This window comes from Salvelinus alpinus, chromosome 18 (assembly GCF_045679555.1).
Source record: "Salvelinus alpinus chromosome 18, SLU_Salpinus.1, whole genome shotgun sequence".
In the NCBI taxonomy this organism is placed as follows: domain Eukaryota; kingdom Metazoa; phylum Chordata; class Actinopteri; order Salmoniformes; family Salmonidae; genus Salvelinus; species Salvelinus alpinus.
The window spans coordinates 43,138,847-43,157,653 of record NC_092103.1 but is presented as its reverse complement, the minus strand read 5'-3'; the positions used below and the strand labels follow the sequence as shown (position 1 = coordinate 43,157,653).

General features: G+C 41.5%; 2 protein-coding genes across 3 annotated transcripts in view; both read left to right on the top strand.

Moving 5' to 3' along the window:
* Nucleotides 1–353: 353 nt before the first annotated feature.
* On the top strand, nt 354–6,006 carry nfil3 (nuclear factor, interleukin 3 regulated). 2 transcript variants are annotated; one of them, XM_071351394.1, is made up of 2 exons: nt 354–526; nt 4,196–6,006. In XM_071351394.1, the coding sequence occupies exon 2, from the start codon at nt 4,351–4,353 to the stop codon at nt 5,734–5,736; it is 1,386 nt and encodes a 461-aa protein (XP_071207495.1). In that variant the 5' UTR covers nt 354–526; nt 4,196–4,350; the 3' UTR covers nt 5,737–6,006. The 2 variants fall into 2 exon arrangements, with proteins under 2 accessions (XP_071207495.1, XP_071207496.1); XM_071351395.1 differs by lacking the exon at nt 354–526 and adding an exon at nt 843–979.
* A 2,241-nt stretch (nt 6,007–8,247) lies between these two features.
* Nucleotides 8,248–18,807, top strand: part of auh (AU RNA binding protein/enoyl-CoA hydratase) — a 39,177-nt gene continuing 28,617 nt past the window's right edge. The window contains exons 1-6 of the mRNA XM_071351396.1: nt 8,248–8,514; nt 11,395–11,462; nt 11,542–11,629; nt 12,017–12,103; nt 14,126–14,218; nt 16,655–16,711. Coding sequence (XP_071207497.1) covers nt 8,292–8,514; nt 11,395–11,462; nt 11,542–11,629; nt 12,017–12,103; nt 14,126–14,218; nt 16,655–16,711 — 616 coding nt within the window. The 5' untranslated portion in view covers nt 8,248–8,291. The remainder of the gene's footprint in view (nt 8,515–11,394; nt 11,463–11,541; nt 11,630–12,016; nt 12,104–14,125; nt 14,219–16,654; nt 16,712–18,807) is intronic.

Below are 18,807 nucleotides of genomic sequence, written 5' to 3'. Positions count from 1 at the left end.
AATCGTTTTTTCTCTATAAGCCAATATGTAATGTATAGGCCCTACAGTGTATTGCATTGGGACCAACGGAATGGGTGGAGTGGAAAGCCCAATATTGTGAACATTATCTGAACATTGTATTTTTTTTTTTCGATATAGTTGTCTTAAAACGTGTTTTTAGAAGCATATGTGTAATTGTTTGCATAAAGTCCTTATTTCATTCGCTTCTAATCACAATAAAAAATGTCCATTGATTAAAATCTAATATCTTAAATGAATTAGTTAACCACATTGCAATGTTTTGAAATGCGGGCTTTTATTTTGAAGAATTCTTCATTAGCATACGTCACCGTTTGTGCTGCTGGCAGAATACTAGTGTCACTCCGAAAGGAAAAGCGAAGCAGACAAGGAACGCTACTCCAAATATACTGGATTTTACCTCCGGCAAAACTATTTGTTTTTGTATATCAGAAACTCAGTCTATACTCTTTTACACGGTATACACCGGAAAACAATACTTTTTTTTATCAACCTGATGCTTGAAAAGGTAATTTTTATTTTAGTTAAGCGTTGTAAAGCCAGCCATACTGGTAGAAATTATGTTTACGCAGTCTAGTTGGCCGCCCTAACTATTTTGTCTCTATAGACAAAATCTCTAGCTATTGTATTGCACCATATTCATTAATTTAAAAAGTTTACCTGTTATTTTTTTTAAACGTATTACATTAACTCATAACAAGTGTATTACTGTGCAATTAGCTAGTTGGATAGCTGTGGTATCACGTATGATGTTACGTATGAGGTTCGCCTGCTTTGTTAGCTGTAACGGCTGGAGACTTCACATGTTGCTACAGTAGCGAGCGTGCGGTTTAGTTTGATATTTAGTATCATTATAGGCTCGATAACTACCAGTAAACATTACGCGCAGACGGAACATGGCACAGTGACCTGGAATTCGATGTGGGTGGATTTGCTGCTGTCTCTCTGCGGATGGAAATAAGTAAAACAATATATATTTATATATATAATAGCCTAATATGCCTGTGTTGGTGGCTTATCCAAGCACTGCTTTACCTCACACCGTTGCAGTTTAAAATGGGCATTAGCCTACATACCAATACAGCAAGCAAAACATGCATGGTACTACATATGTGTATATGCTTTCCACTGAGGAAATAGGCTTGGATAATCTATTTCAAGTAGACATGTATTTGTTCTTAGTGTTAGATCATTTTTCTTTAAACCAATTACCAGTCCTGTATAGGCTAACATTGCATAACCTCCTCAGCCACAGAATTTGCTGGGGAGGGATGGAGTTGATCGCGCTTATTTTATAATCCTGACACAATGAAGTAATCAGGGGCAATGGGACATGACGGTGAACGAGCACCTCATTCTTTCGGGTCCGTTCAACTGACAATCAGAACATTCCGTCGCTGTTTAACGATTGAGGAACTCTGCACGCTACACCTATAGACTGTCTGGAGTTGTTGCCCATATGCTAAAATGACTCACAAATCTGAGCATGGTATCAAAAAAAGAGCGGGGAATCAATATTTGCAGAGTGTATTGTTCCATTTGGTGCGCGTTTGGCGACATTGTATGCTACCGTAGTATAACACGTTATTAAACCGTTGTTGCCTACATTATTGCCGCGATATTGACTCAAGTTCATTCCAAAAAAACAACTCCATTATAAATGTGTAGAAAAACATCGCAGACTCATTCGCACGTGTTTCGGCCCTTTAGTTAGCATAGTGTCAATTGTGTGAGTCTGACGTCATTGTTCACTGATTTTGTTTTTATTTTGTTGTTTCTGTCCGACCACGTGTGATGATTATGACTGGAAGCATTCCTTTGTTCCTTGTTTTGGGGAGTTATGGGAGCACGGTGTAGGCTCTAATATAGGAACACAATGTAACTACAGTATAGCTGCGTAGTTTTTTTTTTCTTCTTCCATTGCTGCTTAATCTGACTATAAACCTAGGCGGTGGTTACTAAAGGACCACGCCTTTTGTAAAGCCCACGCATTTGGCTCCGAGCTGTTTATCTCATTCGATTTGAACGCACCACCGAGCTTGACCATTGAAGGTCATTGTCAGGCGGTCTCGCAGCTCTTTTACGACTGGAGCTAAACATCTATGTTTAGGGTGGTGGGTTTACGGCACTAATAGATCTTGCTGTTCAACTGACTTGCCGCAAGAAAATAGCAAAATAGCTTTTCCTCCTAGACTGTTTTGAAACGGGGATAGTTTCAGTGTGCATGACTTAGTGCTTAAAGACCTCTGGCGATGACATCATTTGTAGAGCCTGAATGGGGTTCGTGCGCGCTCAAAAATCGCATAATTTTCGCCACTCTCCGACCAATGGATTTCGCAGTTGTGTCACCCTAAAATGTCAGAGTAGTCTTGTCCTCCATTCGTCCTGGAAAGGTTGTACTTGTTACAAGCATCTACTTTGTCTGTAGATACAGATGGACAGTCTAATGTATTTATGACAATGTTTTTACCTAATTCCTACACTGTACTTTTAGAGGGAGAAAGAGAGAGGGACAGAAAGAGATCAAGAAAGACTTGCTTTGGCAATGTAAACATGTTTCCCATGCCAATAGGCCAATTTGAATTAGAATTTGAGAGGGAGAGAGAGTAGTAGTTAATAAAACCTTGAATCGACTGTAATACATTTTCTCTACTGAAGAATGAAGATAGGGCATCTGATTGGTCTATTATAATAGGGAAATGGAGACCTGGTTCAGCAAGCATCTCCCTCTTGATATTGTGATCTGAAGAGGTTGCAAAGTTTAACAGTTTATGTCCCCTCTCAGGATGAGTAACATCAATCAATCAAATGTATTTATAAAGCCCTTTTTACATCAGCAGATGTCATAAAGTGCTGTACAGAAACCCAGCCTAAAACCCCAAACACAAAGAAATGCAGATGTAGAAGTACAGTGGCTAAAGAAAAACTCTCTAGAAAGGCAAGAACCTAGGAAGAAACCTAGAGAGGAATCAGGCTCTGAGGGATGGCCAGTCCTCTTCTGGCTGTGCCGGGTGGAGATTAAAAGAGTAGATGGCCATTAAGGCAAGATTGTTCTTCAAGATGTTCAAACGTTCATAGATGGCCAGCAGGCTCAGAGTTGTAAGATGTGTGGCCAAGGGCCACCCTCAGTGGTGTAATCTGCTCACAGGCACCCTGTCAGTAAACAATACAGAATTAAGCAATAAGGCCAGAGGGGGTGTGGTATATGGCCAATATATCATAGCTAAAAGCTTTTCTTACACATGTGCCTGGATACAGCAATATTGGCCATATACCACAAGCCCCTGAGGTGCCTTATTGCTATTATAAACTGGTTGCCAACATAATTAGAGCAGTAAAAATACATGTTTTTGTCATACCCATGGTATACGGTACCTGATATACAACAGTTGTCAGCCAATCAGCATTCAGGGTTCGAACCACCCAGTTTATAATAAAGAATAATACATACCTATACGTAAACAGTGTATTTAATTGGACATGAACTGGTGTAAATCTACTGTTAAGCAGGAGGGGAATGTTAAAGCCATTACGTAAGCTTACTATGCAGACATTCCGTCATTTGTTACGAAGCTCAACTGAGCTCAATACATTCATTTTTCCTCTGCTGTAAAAGTGGCTTTACTTTATGGTGTAATAATACAAGATGTCCAAAGTCTAGATTACAAAAAGAGTTTTAATAATGATGTGGAGGATATTTCACATCTCAAAACCGCTGAGAATTTCAGCTACTTTGAGAGTTAGTTATACTAAACGTTATGAGATTATTATGGCATCACTAACTCCAGATACAGTTTTTGAAGTTCATCCACTGATACGTTTGAAGACAAAACCATATTATGGTGCCTGGCTTGCTTAACTAGCCTGGCTACTCCTTTTCGGGTATATATGGTATGTTCTGTACAAAAAATACCCATCAAAAACTTCAAACACAATACTTTCCCTTTATTAAGCAGTATGTAGAAAAGGTGAGCGTGAATATAATCTTCAAGAATTTGTTTCTTACAGTACTCTATGAGTACTAAGCAACATCTATGTTTACTCAGCCGAAAGATTAATGTGATAGTGATGTACACTGTGACTAAGCACATGAAATGGAAGCCAAAGACAAATGTGAAAAACCATCTGATCTTAAACTTTGATATCTAAAACTTCCCCTTTTTTCTTTTCTCAACAGCTTTGGTGAATTCTAAAGGACTATTCCCCTGTTGGAACTACCATTGTTGGACACAAATGTCATTGGTACCTTTTGGTTTAAGATAACGAGATGTCCAGTCAAAAGGACTAAGGACCTATGAGTTTCTTGAACACAAATATCCCAATCGTTGAAATATGCAGACCATCAAAAGCGAGCCACTGTTAAATGGCTCCTACAGCGGAGAGGATGCCCTGTTTCTGGCTGTGCCCCTTCAAGAGGCCGACAGGGATCTGATGGACCACAAGCTCTCCGCCATGCCCTTCAAGGCCAAAGGCACCTCCTGCCGCAGGAAACGGGAGTTCATTCCGGACGAGAAGAAAGACAATCTCTACTGGGAGAGGCGGCGCAAGAACAACGAGGCGGCCAAGCGTTCGCGGGAGAAGCGGCGCCTGAACGACATGGTGCTGGAGAACAAGCTGCTGGCCCTGGGCGAGGAGAACGCTTCCCTCAAAGGAGAGCTGCTGGCCCTGAAACTCAAATTCGGCCTGGTCAGCTCTGCGGCCTACACGCAGGAGGTGCAGAAGATCTCTGTGTCAACGGCCGCCCTCTACCACGACTTTGTCTCGCCGGGCGAAGCCCGAGGCTCTTGCATCAGGGACCTGGAGTCCCCTCGCCTGGGCAGCAGCTGCATATCGGTCATCAAGCACTCCCCTCACAGCACGCAGTCTGACATGGCCGAAATCTCTGCAGCGACCAAGGGTAGCATGTGCAGGACCCCCGAGATCATCAAGCAAGAGCCAGCCGAGCACGGAAGCTACGTGCGTGAGAGGAGCAGTCCATACGAACTGTACAGGAACTACATTGCCAGCCCTTTCCCCGGGGTTTACTCCCAACCCTCCCCGTTCCTGCCGCTCACCAGGTCGATCAGCAACTCCCCGAGGACCTCGGACGACGGGGCCGTGAGTAAGTCCTCGGACGGCGAGGATGAGCAGCAGGTCCCCAAAGGCCCCATGCCACATGCCGCCGACCCGAAGAGCGTCATCGTATCCCGCCTCAAAGTGCCAGATGCTTGTTCGTCGGCTCTGCCCCACAAACTGCGGCTCAAGAACAGGGCCATTCCAATCAAAGTGGAGGCCATCGACCCTGACTACGACTCTTCTGGAAAGTCCTCCTCTCCCATCGACATGTCGGCCAGAGAAGGCTACCAAAGGGGCCAGGGTGCCGTGGCAGACTACGTGCAGTCGTCCCTCAGCCCCTTGTCACTCCAAGTGACCAACATCCGGGATTGGACCCACCAGCCAGAGCACTGGCACAAAGACAGCTCAGAGAAGCCACAAAATGGCTACCAGAACAGGCTCACCCCGGTCCCTGTCTGCAAAAAACTCACTCTGGACCTTGAAGACGGCTCCTACGCCCACTCAGACTCTGAGAACTTGTACTTAAAACGAGGCATAGCTGACCTGTCTGCAGAAGTTTTGTCTCTGAAAAGACTGATAACATCGAGGCAAGGGTCCGTGATAGAATCAACCAAAAGCACTGCTGATCATGAGTCATTATCGAAAGGATGTTACTCAAAATGAGTTCTGTTTGCACAATGCCTTGTTTTCCACTGTATTTACTATTGCACTGTGCGGTTGATATGGTGTATAAATGCAGTACATTTAAAATGAATGGTGTGTTGTGCACTTGCTGTTGTAGTTCGGCGTATCTTCTTCATAACTCCACCTGTAACCCAAAGCCAAATGTCAGGCTGAGGCTACTACTGTACATGCACATTTTACGTCAACTTTTGAAAAGTTTTGTTGTAAATGGTGACTTTTTGTTGACAATAAATATGTGTAAGCACTGAACCTTGTGCGTATTTGTGTCTTTTAGCAGTATTATTTTCAGTTGATCTGTTAAGTATTTCAACAAACAGTTCACGACAAGGATGCAAATAAATCATTGTCTCTGACACTGGTAGGATTAATGCAATACACTCATCAGAAACTGTTCATATCCGTTACAATCTCTGAAGAGTTTAGCAGGGGAAAAACTACAGGTGAGGCATGTACATGAAGGGATGCCCACTTTTGTGTTCCTGCCCCAACCCAGACAAGTTAAAGAAACACTATGTGAGTTAAATTGCTAATTGTTTAATTGCTAATCGCTCCACAAAAGCCGCGCAACACTACTTCTAGGTTTCAGAGCAAGTGACGTAACTGATTGAAACGCTAGCAGCGCTAGCTAGCTAGCCATTTCACATCCGTTACACCTCTTTCTGTCCAATGAGGTCATTTCTGGACAATATTTCTGTCCATTTAAAGGGACCCCTTTTGGCCCATGAGCACCCCTAGGCAAAACAATACTCGTTTTAACCCTGAAAATCAGCTGCCTGACATACAACTAACTATACAACCTTACCTTGAAATTAGAATATTACATATACAGTAAATGAATCATTATTAATAAATTATTGCTATCTGAAGCCAACAAATATATCCCGTTGAGAACTTGTTTTCTCACAGCAACCAGCCTAACTTGCATTTAGCCAGAAAGAGTTGATAGATTTCGGTCATATGGCCACAACTATAACAAAGTAAAGCATTGAAGACCATGTTGGCTCTGTCCCCAGTATCTTGGTCAAATCAAATCATCACATTTTATTAGTCACATGCGCCGAATACAACCTTACAGTGAAATGCTTACTTACGAGCCCCTAACCAACAACGCAGTACAAATAAGAATAAGAAATAAAAGTAACACGTAATTAAAGAGCAGCCGTAAAATAACATTAGTGAGACTATATACAGGGGGCACCGGTTAGTCGAGGTAATTGAGGTAATATGTACATGTAGGTATAGTTATTAAAGTGACTATGCATAGATGATAACAACAGAGAGTAGCAGCGGTGTAAAAGAGTGGGAGAGGGGCAATGCAAATAGTCTGGGTAGCCATTTGATTAGATGTTCAGGAGTCTTATGGCTTGGGGGTAGAAGCTGTTTAGAAGCCTCTTGGACCTAGACTTGGTGCTCCGGTACCGCTTGCCGTGCGGTAGCAGAGAGAACAGTCTATGACTAGGGTGGCTGGAGTCTTTGAAAATGTTTTGGGCCTTCCACTGACACCGCCTGGTATAGAGGTCCTGGATCGCAGGAAGCTTTGCCCCAGTGATGTACTGGGCCGTACGCACTACTCCCTGTAGTGCCTTATGGTCGGAGGCCGAGCAGTTGCCATACCAGGCAGTGATGCAACCAGTCAAGATGCTCTCAATGGTGCAGCTGTAGAACCTTTTGAGGATCTGAGGACCCATCTGAGGACCCATGCCAAATCTTTTCAGTCTCCTCAATTGCCAATTATAAGATAATGCCTGGGATGTAAATCTACAGACACCTAATAATAACAATATTACTATCTCATTAAATCTGGGAAAGTAATCCAGCCTCCTCACAGCAAAAACTACTATACAGTCGGCATGTCTACATTCCTTCACAGGCTGACTGGGGTACTACTGAAATACTTGGTTAAAGACTCCAGTCTCAGTCATTTCAATTATTGAAATACCACATCATTTTCATGAATAGCCTACCTTAATGAGATTAATAATACAACTGTCTGTCTTAATCCATTATAACCATAAAACTAAGCCATAGGAGAACAATGGTGTCATGCAGTCATGTTTTCTAATAGCCAAACTGCTTAATTTCATGGAATGTCATTCCTTGAGCACTGCATACAGGATCAAGGGCAGTTACCATGTAAAGAGATACAGCACACTGCAGTGTTTACATTTTGTTGGTGGTTTCACTCTTTGATGGACAACCTGAGACCAATGCATCTTGAGTGCAGGCAACAATTCAAGTTGCTTTATTTTTGTCCCATCTAATGCATGTTTGGGCGAAAATGCGTTCGTGCCATAGCTCAGAATTTCACTGTAGTGTTATTACGGTCTCGACGAAGATACACAGGTCAAATTGATGGATTTCGATGGCGAGTTTTTTTGTTTTGTTTATTAAACTATAATGGAGAGAGCATTATCGTACGGCTGTAGCTAGCAGAGGGAATCCTATTCTGCCGCGTGTGTGGCTGGTCACGTGGTCAACCCCACGTCACACTCGGTTCAAAGTTGAAAGTCAAAACAACACTGCAGCACTACAGTATGGCGGTTCTTGTGGGTTGCCGAGTTCTTCTGCAAGCTATTCGACCCCAAACGGGTACCATCGAGGGAGTGCGCAGATTGCAGGAGCATACGAAGTCTTTGCACAATGTCCTCAACAACAAACTACAGTACATTCGTCCGACAAGCAATGGAGCGACCCGTCATTACAGCTCCGATATTAAGGATGACTTGAGCATTAGATATCTGGACGGAGAAGATTCAGGTAGCTAGCCATTGCCATTAGTGTATAAAACAATCCCAAATCGTGTTGTTGGTGTAAGACGACTTTGTTTCAGGAAGTGTTGCCAAATCAAAAAACTATTAACAACTCAACGCGACACGCTTGAGTCTCCTGCAGATAAAGCTGCTCTGTTAGCTGCTACGCTATCTGTCGCTCAACGTCATAACTTGTCAAAAACAATGTTGCAGTGACTAATCCTTGAAAGAGAAACATAGTTTCTAAAAAAAATATGTTACAATGTCCTATGCTAATTACCAAACGTTGAAAGAAAACGTATAGAACGAATCCTATTTCACTAGTGTAGACTGTAAAATGAATGCTGTGGTGAAACCACTAATCACATCACTTGGTCCAAGCTTCCTGACATCTAGGATCTATATACTAAGCGGTGTCAGATGAAGGCCCCAAAAAATTGTCAAAGACCAGTTACCCAAGTCCTAGACTGTTCTCTCTGCTAACGCACGGCAAGCGGTACCGGAGAGCCAAGTCTAGTACCAAAAGGCTCCTTAATAGCTTCTACCCCCAAGCCATAAGACTGCAGAACAATTAATCTAATGGCCACCCGCCTTTGTTTTTACACTGCTGTTACAAGCTGTTTGTTATCTATGCAAAGTCACTTTACAAATTACCCCGACTAACTTGTACCCCGCACATTGACTCGGTAACGGTACCCCCTGTATATAGCCTTGTTATGTAATTTATTGGTACTTTTTTATTTAATTTAATTATTTTACTTTAGTTTATTTCTTGAACTGCATTGTTGGTTAAGGGCTTGTAAGTAAGCATTTCACGGTAAGGTCTACCTACACCTGTTGTACATGACCTGTTGCCTACATAGCGAATTTGAATGACTGACACATAACACTAAAGAAAGCTTAAATTGCCAATATTTTCTTTATTTTTTGGGGGGACTATGTTGGTAAAACGGTTCCCAACTGATCCAATTGTAAAACTAGATAAATCATCTCCAAAAATATTTGTCATATTTTCTCTAGCTATGTCAGAGATCACTATCCAGAAGTCAAGTATGTAGAAAAACCTTTAACTTTTTCAATGGAAACTGCGTACAACATCCATGTTCAAACTGACTGCAAGGTATTTGTCAGTGTCAATTACTTGACTCTTTGCAAAATCTCACCACTTCCCAACCTTGTGATCTTGTCCTAAGGGTGTCCCATGTCAATATAAAGGATGATGAGTTTGGTATTATCCCTTCAATCCCCAGTCCAGGACTTACCAGTTCATGTCAGAAGTATTTTGCTCAATTCCTCGCCTGCTTCTCAAAATGTCAGAGAGAGTACTGCTTCCCTCTGACGTTTTTCATGAACCCCCCTTGCCTTTTTTCCCGCTGCTTCTAGTCTCTGTTAATTATCTATGCATAGTCACTTTACCCCCTACCTACATGTAAATATTACCTCAATTACTTAAACTATCCTGTTCCCTGCACATTGACTCGGTTCCGGTACCCCCTGTGTATATATATTTTCATTATTTATTTAACCTTTAACTAGGCAAGTCAGTTTAGAACAAATTCTCATCAACAATGACGGCCTACCGGGAACAGTGGATTAACTGCCTTGTTCAGGGGCAGAACGACAGATTTTTACCTTGTCAGCTCGGGGTTGATTCATTCCAGCAACCTTTCGGTTACTGGCCCAACACTCTAACCACTAGGCTATAGCCTCGTTATTGTTATTTTGTGTTACTTTAAAAATAAAAACTTGAGTTTATTTTGTTTATTTTTCTTAAAACTACATTGTTAAGGGCTTGTAAGTATGTATTTCACCTGTTGTATTCTGCGCATGTGACACAACATTTGATTTGTTTTGATTGAGGAGGCAAGGAAAATCCTGGAGGAATCTAGATAAACACTTTTGAGATTCACCCATGGCCATTGGCCTCTGTCAGAGACATGGAACCAAGAATACATTCCCACAAGCCTCTGTTGGGCACAGTGCCATAGTGTTATTGATGTTATTCAGTATGATCACAGACGTAGTAAGTAATGGTGATGTCTCGTTATTCCATAGGACACATTTACACAATAAGGGATCATATTGATCTATATAATTTCCATGTTATATCATAGTACTATGGGTGTACTATATTAAATCATAGTGCTATGGTACTGTACTATATTATATCATAGTGCTATGGTACTATACTATATCATAGTACTATGGTGCTGTACTATATTATATAGTACTATGGGTGTCTACATTATATCGTAGTACTATGGTACTGTACTATAGTATAGTACTGTACTATATAGTATTATGGTACTGTACTATATTTTATCATCGTACTGTGTTACTGTACTATATTATATCAGTACTATGTTACTGTACTATATTATATAGTGCTATGGGTGTACTATATTATATTATAGTACTATGTTACTGTACTATATTTTATCATAGTACTATGGTACTGTACTATATTTTATCATAGTACTATGGTACTGTACTATATTATATCATAGTACTATGGTACTATATAATATATCATGTCTGCTATTCATGGCCCCCACTCTGTCTGCTATTCATGGCCCCCTCCCCGTCTGCTATTCATGGTCCCCACTCCGTCTGCTATTCATGGCCCCCGCTCTGTCTGCTATTCATGGTCCCCACTGTGTCTGCTATTCATGGTCCCCACTGTGTCTGCTATTCATGGTCCCCACTGTGTCTGCTATTCATGGTCCCCACTGTGTCTGCTATTCATGGCCCCCACTGTGTCTGCTATTCATGGCCCCCACTCTGTCTGCTATTCCTGGCCCCCACTCTGTCTGCTATTCATGGCCCCCACTCCGTCTGCTATTCATGGCCCCCTCTCCGTAGTTCTAACATGTTATCTATCTTTTAGGGATTGTCGTCTTTGGGATCAATCGACCAAAGCAAAAAAATGCCATCAGCAAAAACCTTGTCATTCAGGTATGTATGGACATCCGTTAGTTAGCCTACATCAATTATGGCTGTTATTAGCACCCATTTTGATTGTGTTCTCTGTTAGATGACTGAGGCTGTGGAGAGTGTAAAAAAGAACAGCAAAGTGCGGACTGTCATCATTTGTAGCATGGTGCCTGGGATTTTCTGTGCAGGTACACAACAACTTTATATTTTGGGTGACAATGGGGTCAGACAGTTTGAACTATGCCCACGATGCATTTACTGTGTAAGTGATAGTCTTAATTATTGTTATTTTTTTTAAATCTATGGGGTATGTCGTTAATTTGAAGGCTGATATTTATTAGTGTACAATTTAATATTTCCTGCATGTATTTTTATAACTCGCGGGGGTGTGGAATCAGTTACCTCTAGCCATAATCTGTGTACGTTTTTGTTGCTTTTATGCTGTCTGTAACTCCTCACCAATTTATTTAACCTATTTTGTAGCGTAGATGCTGGTGGAAAAGCTGGGGGGAACACATTTTCATTCTATTACATGATTTATTGGATGACAATGACATGTTGTTTTTTCTGTACAGGTGCGGACCTTAAAGAGAGGGCCAAAATGCACCAAAGTGAAGTTGGACCCTTTGTGTCCAAGGCAAGGGCACTAATCTCAGAACTTGGTGAGGGAATTGTTTGACGACTTATTTCATAGGGCCGGGACGGTACCAGTATCGCAATATTTTTTCCCCAATTACAAACAAATTAAAACACGAAGCAGACCAAACTCTTTGCTACTTTAAACAGACATATTTTTTGTATCATAGAAATTAGATTTCCGCAGGGGCGTGGACATCGACTCTAAGGGGTTAAAAACCTGCTGTATGTAAAACCTTGTGTGTTATAGCTTGTTAAATAAATACATGTGACTTTGGATGACAATATAATGATGTTTTTTTCCTTCCAAGGGACGTTTTCCTAAAGGAGTTACATCCGCTTCGTGTTTTGTTTCCTTTCCACGATACTATCATCACGATACTGGTATTGTCACGGCCCTAGTATTTCACACAAATTAGTCTGGACATTATGTCCCTAATTGTTTCATGTTCACAAAGCAGCACATGAATCATTTCATCATCTTCAAATCCATTCGAGTCATTGATAATCATTTTTTCTTGCTCATTTCCTGTGGTTATAAATTCATGCCAGGTGGACTGGAATGAGATGACTCATTCCATTCCATTTTTAGAGTCTTGTTATTCACTAGGTCAGGGGTATTCAACTCTTACCCCACGAGGTCCGGAACCTGCTGGTTTTCTCCTCTACCTGATAATTAATTGCACCCACCTGGTGTCCCAGGTCTAAATCAGTCCCTGATTAGAAGGGAACAATGGAGAAAACCCCCCCAGTGGAACTGGCTTGGAGGTCTAGAGTTTAGTTTGAGGGCACCTAGGCTATATGGGATAAACACTAAGCTGCCACACTGCATCTACAGTGCATTCGGAAAGTACTCAGACCCCTTGACTTTTCCCTCATTTTCCCCTTCTAAAATTGATTAAATCGTTTTTCCCCCTCATCGACCTACACACTATACCCTTTAATGACAAAGCAGAAACAGGCTTTTAAATAACAAAACAGAAATATTACATTTACATAAGTATTCAGGGCCTTTACTCAGTACTTTGTTGAAGCACCTTTGGAAGAAATTATAGCCTTGAGTCTTCTTGGGTATGATGCTACAAGCTTGGCACACCTGTATTTGGGGAGATTCTCCCATTCTTCTCTGTAGAACCCGATGGTCACCTCCCTGACCAAGGCCCTTCACCCCCAATTGCTCAGTTTGGCCAGGCAGCCAGCTCTAGGAAGAGTCTTGGTGCTTCCAAACTTCTTCCATTGAAGAATGATGGAGGACACTGTGTTCTTGGGGACCTTCAATTGTGCAGAAATTTGTTGTGACACAATCCTGTCTCGGAGCTCTACAGACAATTCCTTCGACCTCATGGCTTGGTTTTTGCTCTGACATGCTCTTCCAACTGTGGGACTTTATATAGACTGGTGTGTGCCTTTCTAAATCATGTCCAATAAATTGAATTTACCACGGGTGGACTTACCACGGGTGGACAAGTTGTAGAAACATCTCAAGGGTGATCAATGGAAACAGGATGCACCTGAACTCAATTTCGAGTCTCATAGCAAAAGGGTCTGAATACTTATGTAAATAAGGTATTTCTGTTTTTTTATTTCTTATACCAGTTTTTTCTTTGTCATTATGGGGTATTGTGATGTCATTATGGGGTATTGTGTGTACATTTGATGAGGGGGAAAAAACAATTTTAATAAATTTTAGAATAAGGCTGTAACGTAACAATATGTGGAAAAAGTTAAAGGGTCTGAATACTTTCCCGAATGCGCTGTATGTATTTACACATTGGTTTACACAAGGTTCAGTGTTTCAGGGAGATGTGTTCATATTGCCTGTGCACATTTTACACTGTTGTGATTGAGGGCTAAGGACTCATTGCTAATTCGTAGAGTCATTTTTACATATTTCATTTTGTTATTGTTTTATGTTGTGGATGTGTGTGAGACATGACTGTCTTCAGAGAGATGATCGATGACATGTCTTCTTATTTTCTTTGTGTCTACTGGAGGAAAAACATTTTACATCATACTCCATTTTGACAAATACCCCCGTTTCTGTGTAGGTAATCTGCCCATGCCAACGATCGCAGCTATCGATGGAGCTGCCCTTGGTGGTGGTCTGGAGATGGCTCTGTCCTGTGACATCAGAATTGCCTGTAAGTAACCCATTGTGCTAAAATGGGTGTGCCGGTGCTTGTATGTAAAACAGGTACATATAGGTAGCAGGTAGCCTAGTGGTTAAGAGTTTTGGGCCAGTAACCGAAAGGTCACTGGGTCGAATCCCAGAGCAGACTAGGTGAAAAATCTGTCGATGTGCCCTTGAGCAAGGCACTTAAACCCCTAATTGTTCCTGCAAGTCGCTCTGGATAAGAGAGTCTGCTAAATGACTAATATATAGCGGTGTAGCATAGACATTACAGTACACACAGCTAGAATTTCTCTAGAGCCTCCAAAGATTCATACTAGTAAAACAAAGTGTTGACACAGTGTCTTTGTGCTTGGTCGATTATGAGACATGATAAAATTCCTGTTCAACAGAGTTAATGTACATGTTTTTTCAAATACTGTACTTCTCTAGTTGACAAATGATCACGAGCAAATATAAGAGTGTACATGCCCCCACATGCCCTGATGAATGAATAGACTGTACAGAACAGATTTAGTAGAATTTACATAGCCTATATTTTGTTTCACCCACATTGAGAGATTAGACTATGGCAGTTGGTTGATTCATTTACTGATGAAATTAGTATAATTTGATTCATTCGTTATGATATTTGTAAGATGAATGCCTATCTAAAAACATCACTGTATTTGATCAAATTGTTGTTGAATGTACATGTTGTCCTCGTCAAGCATGACAAGTCCCTTCTATTGAGATCCACACGGCTTCCATTTGCTGGAGCGAATCAACACTCCATCTTTAAAATTACCAAGGAACAGATGTCAGCGTGTGCAATGTTTTTCCTCAGCCTCAGAATTAAATCTGTTCCTCGTTCCTAGCTCCCCTTCCCCGTACGAGAGAGCTGCGATATTCCATATGCTTTCACACATGTTCTCTGATGAGTTTATTAGCATCTATTTTAAGCATCGGATTGGATGGGGGGGGTGGGGAGGGGTGTTCACAGATGAAAGTGGCTTTAAAGTTTCAGGGCATCATAGCACCACAGATGGATGTGAGCATGCATGCCAGACTTGAGTGACTGAAGAGTCCTCTCTGAATGAATCAACTGTCGACAGCCATAGTGGTTGTCATTGTTTTTAGTGAGGGATGAAACTAAACTATTTTGTGAGGGCTGACTCAGTAGGTATGTGGTTCTTGGTGCCTGGGTGGGTGCAGAAGACATTTACAACCTAGAATGTATAAGTCCCTCCTTTATTTACATTAAAGATACCTGCAGCAGTTCTGTGGCCTGTAAGCCAAAAGGTAAACACAAAAATAAGGGTGCAACAACGGTATGGTAGATATGTTTTTAGCCATTGCCATCTGTTACCGATATGAATATATTGTGCATCTCTACAGAAAAAGTCACTCATGCCACATTTCACACCCTATGTAGGGATGGAGAGCAACTTACACCGTCTTACTTGTTTCCCTTGTTTTCGGCAACAAATAACTAGACTTAGTCTTCCATATTTCCCTTGTTTTTAAACGACACCTGCAATGGTAAGAAAGCATACCGTAACACGCTTCAGCCCAGCTTGAAACAAAAAGGGGAATCGGGTGCTCGACTCAGGGACTCCCCAAAATATTCTTTACCCCAGGACACTTCAACTGGTGAAATAAAGAAAAAAGAGCACTGCATTATTCATCCAATATTTATTGGCAGGACATGAACAGGCTTACCTTCCTGCAGTGGATTCACTGTATAAGTTACTGACTTTTCAAAACTGGGTGGTTCGAGCCCTGAATGCTGATTGGCTGATTGGCCGACAGCTATGGTATATCACCATATACCACGAGTATGACAAAACATTTATTTTTACTGCTCTAATTATGTTGGTAACCAGTTTATAATAGCAATAAGGCACCTCGGGGGTTTGTGATATATGTCCAATATACCACGGGCTGTATCCAGGCACTCCGCGTTGCGTAGCGCCGAAGAACAGCCCTTAGCCGTGGTATATTGGCCATATACCACACCCCCCCAGGCCTTATTGCTTAAGTATTAGTCACTCTAAATATACATATTCAAGCCAAGGCATGTGTGATTTGTTAGTTTGCTCTGAGCCGATGCCGGAATTCCCTTTCTACTGTAACGAAATACAGTGGGGCAAAAAAGTATTTAGTCAGCCACCAATTGTGCAAGTTCTCCCACTTAAAAAGATGAGAGAGGCCTGTAATTTTCATCATAGGTACACTTCAACTATGACAGACAAAATGAGAAAAAAAATATCCAGAAAATCACATTGTAGGATTTTTAATGAATTTATTTGCAAATTATGGTGGAAAATAAGTATTTTTTTGGTAAAATCTTGCACAATTGGTGGCTGACTAAATACTTTTTTGCCCCACTGTAGATCAAAGATGTTTGTCTAGAACTGATTGATTCCAGATATTCTGACTCTGTCACATTTCCCTTTTTCTGTAGCTAACAATGCAAAGCTCGGCCTGACTGAAACCAAACTCGCCATCATTCCAGGAGCAGGTAAGGTTTCATTTCCTAGTGTGCTGTTGTGCCTTTGTGTGCTAAGACTACAATTCGTGAAATTGACAATCAAACCAAAAAAATGCTTGCCTTTCAAATTTGACCACAAGCGATATGGTGAATATACAACCTCTTTCTAAATTACACAGTTTTGTATTTCTAAGAAATGTCAATCTCAAGTAAATGTTGTTGTTTGAAATAAATTGCGGCATTTGTCCAGGTGTGACGTATGGGCGACGTTCTCTCTCTTGGCTGTTATAACACGTCCTACGTCGATGGGCCACATGGCTTTTTCTTTCTCGGAATCCCTGAGAGTTCTTTATTTAGTATCCCTGGTGTACCAACTTTCAAATGTTGACCAGATATGAGGTTGACTGGGTCAATTTGGATAAAATGGTGCACCGCATGAAAATGTACACAGAGATATATTTTGGTTGCAGAATTGTTTAATGTATGCCACATTAAACAATTCTCAAGACTGTGTCTGTGTCTCTGTCTAACCTAAAAGAAAAGCCGCTCCGATATGTAAGCAAGGAAGAGATATGTATCATTGTGTCCTAGCTATGTATGTGGTAAATGCCTGTTTGTTTCCTGCCTTTTATCATCAATTGTAACCAGGAAGGTACACACTTCACATTTGTTCGCCTACAAAATGTACACAACCCTGAACTGCTGTGGGTCAGCCTTTTATTAGGAGAAACTTACACTGACTCATTCTAGCGCATATTCCTCAACAGTTTTTATTGCACATACAGTATGCTACCCAAACTCTTTGGACATCACTTAACCAATATAATTGTGCTATAGGTGCAACATGAATTGATGAGTAGTTATAAGGGAGGTCACAGTAGGGAACTAGGTCAATCCATGTCTGACTGAGCTACACTGGTGTTGAACCCCCTTCAAGGACTGTTTAAGAAAACCAGCTTACTTCTCTCCAGTCTAAGAGTAGAGAGGCATCAACAGAGGTCTTGTGTCTGTTTATAGCTATTAGCTGCACAGCCACCCAAAGAGGGAATGGAGAGAATTTTGAAGATGTGTAGACTGCTAAACCTGTCGACCATAATGAAACGTAGTTCGCTGTGGTAGACTGCATGTCAGTGTGAATTCTGTTTGGATTTGACAGGTGTTCTACATTACATAGAGCATGCCAGTCATTTCTGAGGCACCACCAGCCCGTTGCTGTACGATTCATCAGGGTTGATGTCAGAGCTTTGTCCGTCTCTGTTCAGTCTCATCCAGGGATTCAGGTGCCCTTTGTCTTCGTCTCTCGCAAGGCCTAAGGGATTTAGCTCTTGACATTTCGCTGGCTGCCTCTCTGAAATCAATTTCTCTCTCTGCTGATCTCTCCTCACACTTTATTTTTGTGGGATATTTGACAGCCACAGTTGTCACACAGTTTTTAAGTCAAATTTGACTATTGAGGATTGACCTAATGATCTGTCAATGGCCTAAAATGTATCATTGAAGTTTTAGTAGTGATTTGTGTTCGTTACAGTATCAATCGTGTCCACGGAAAAGCTCTTGCAGCACCAAAAGTTTCCCAAAATAACAGATTTGATGTAGATGGATTCAAACCCAAATTAACTTTAGGACGACAGCTGGTGATTGCACTGCATGCAACTCATTGTTGCACTATTTACTTAAATCTCGTGTAAATTATCTCTGCCTTCTCGCTGGGCATCGTTTAAAATTTTACATATCACTTCCCCTTAAAAATAATGTTCTAATGGTTTTTGGGGGATTTCTTGGAGGGGGGGGGGGGGGGGGGTATAAAAGGTCCTCTAAATTAAGAGCAACAAAGAGCTCTTGAGGTTCTCCAGTATCCACAGATCCCTGACCACAGCTGAGAAACTGAAGGAAGTCAGTTCAAGGGTGTGTCCCAATAATATGTCCTTTCTCCTGAAGTGTGCACTTGCATTTGGATTGGTGTAGCCATAGGCTAGTGGGAGTTTACACCATATTTCTTACACCTGTCATTTCCTTTCAATTCAGTGAAGGGAACGGAACAAGTGCACACTTATGGAGGAAGGAGAGATAACTGGGACATTATTCAACACTATCCTCCCCTCCCACTCCATCAGGCTGAAGGAGCT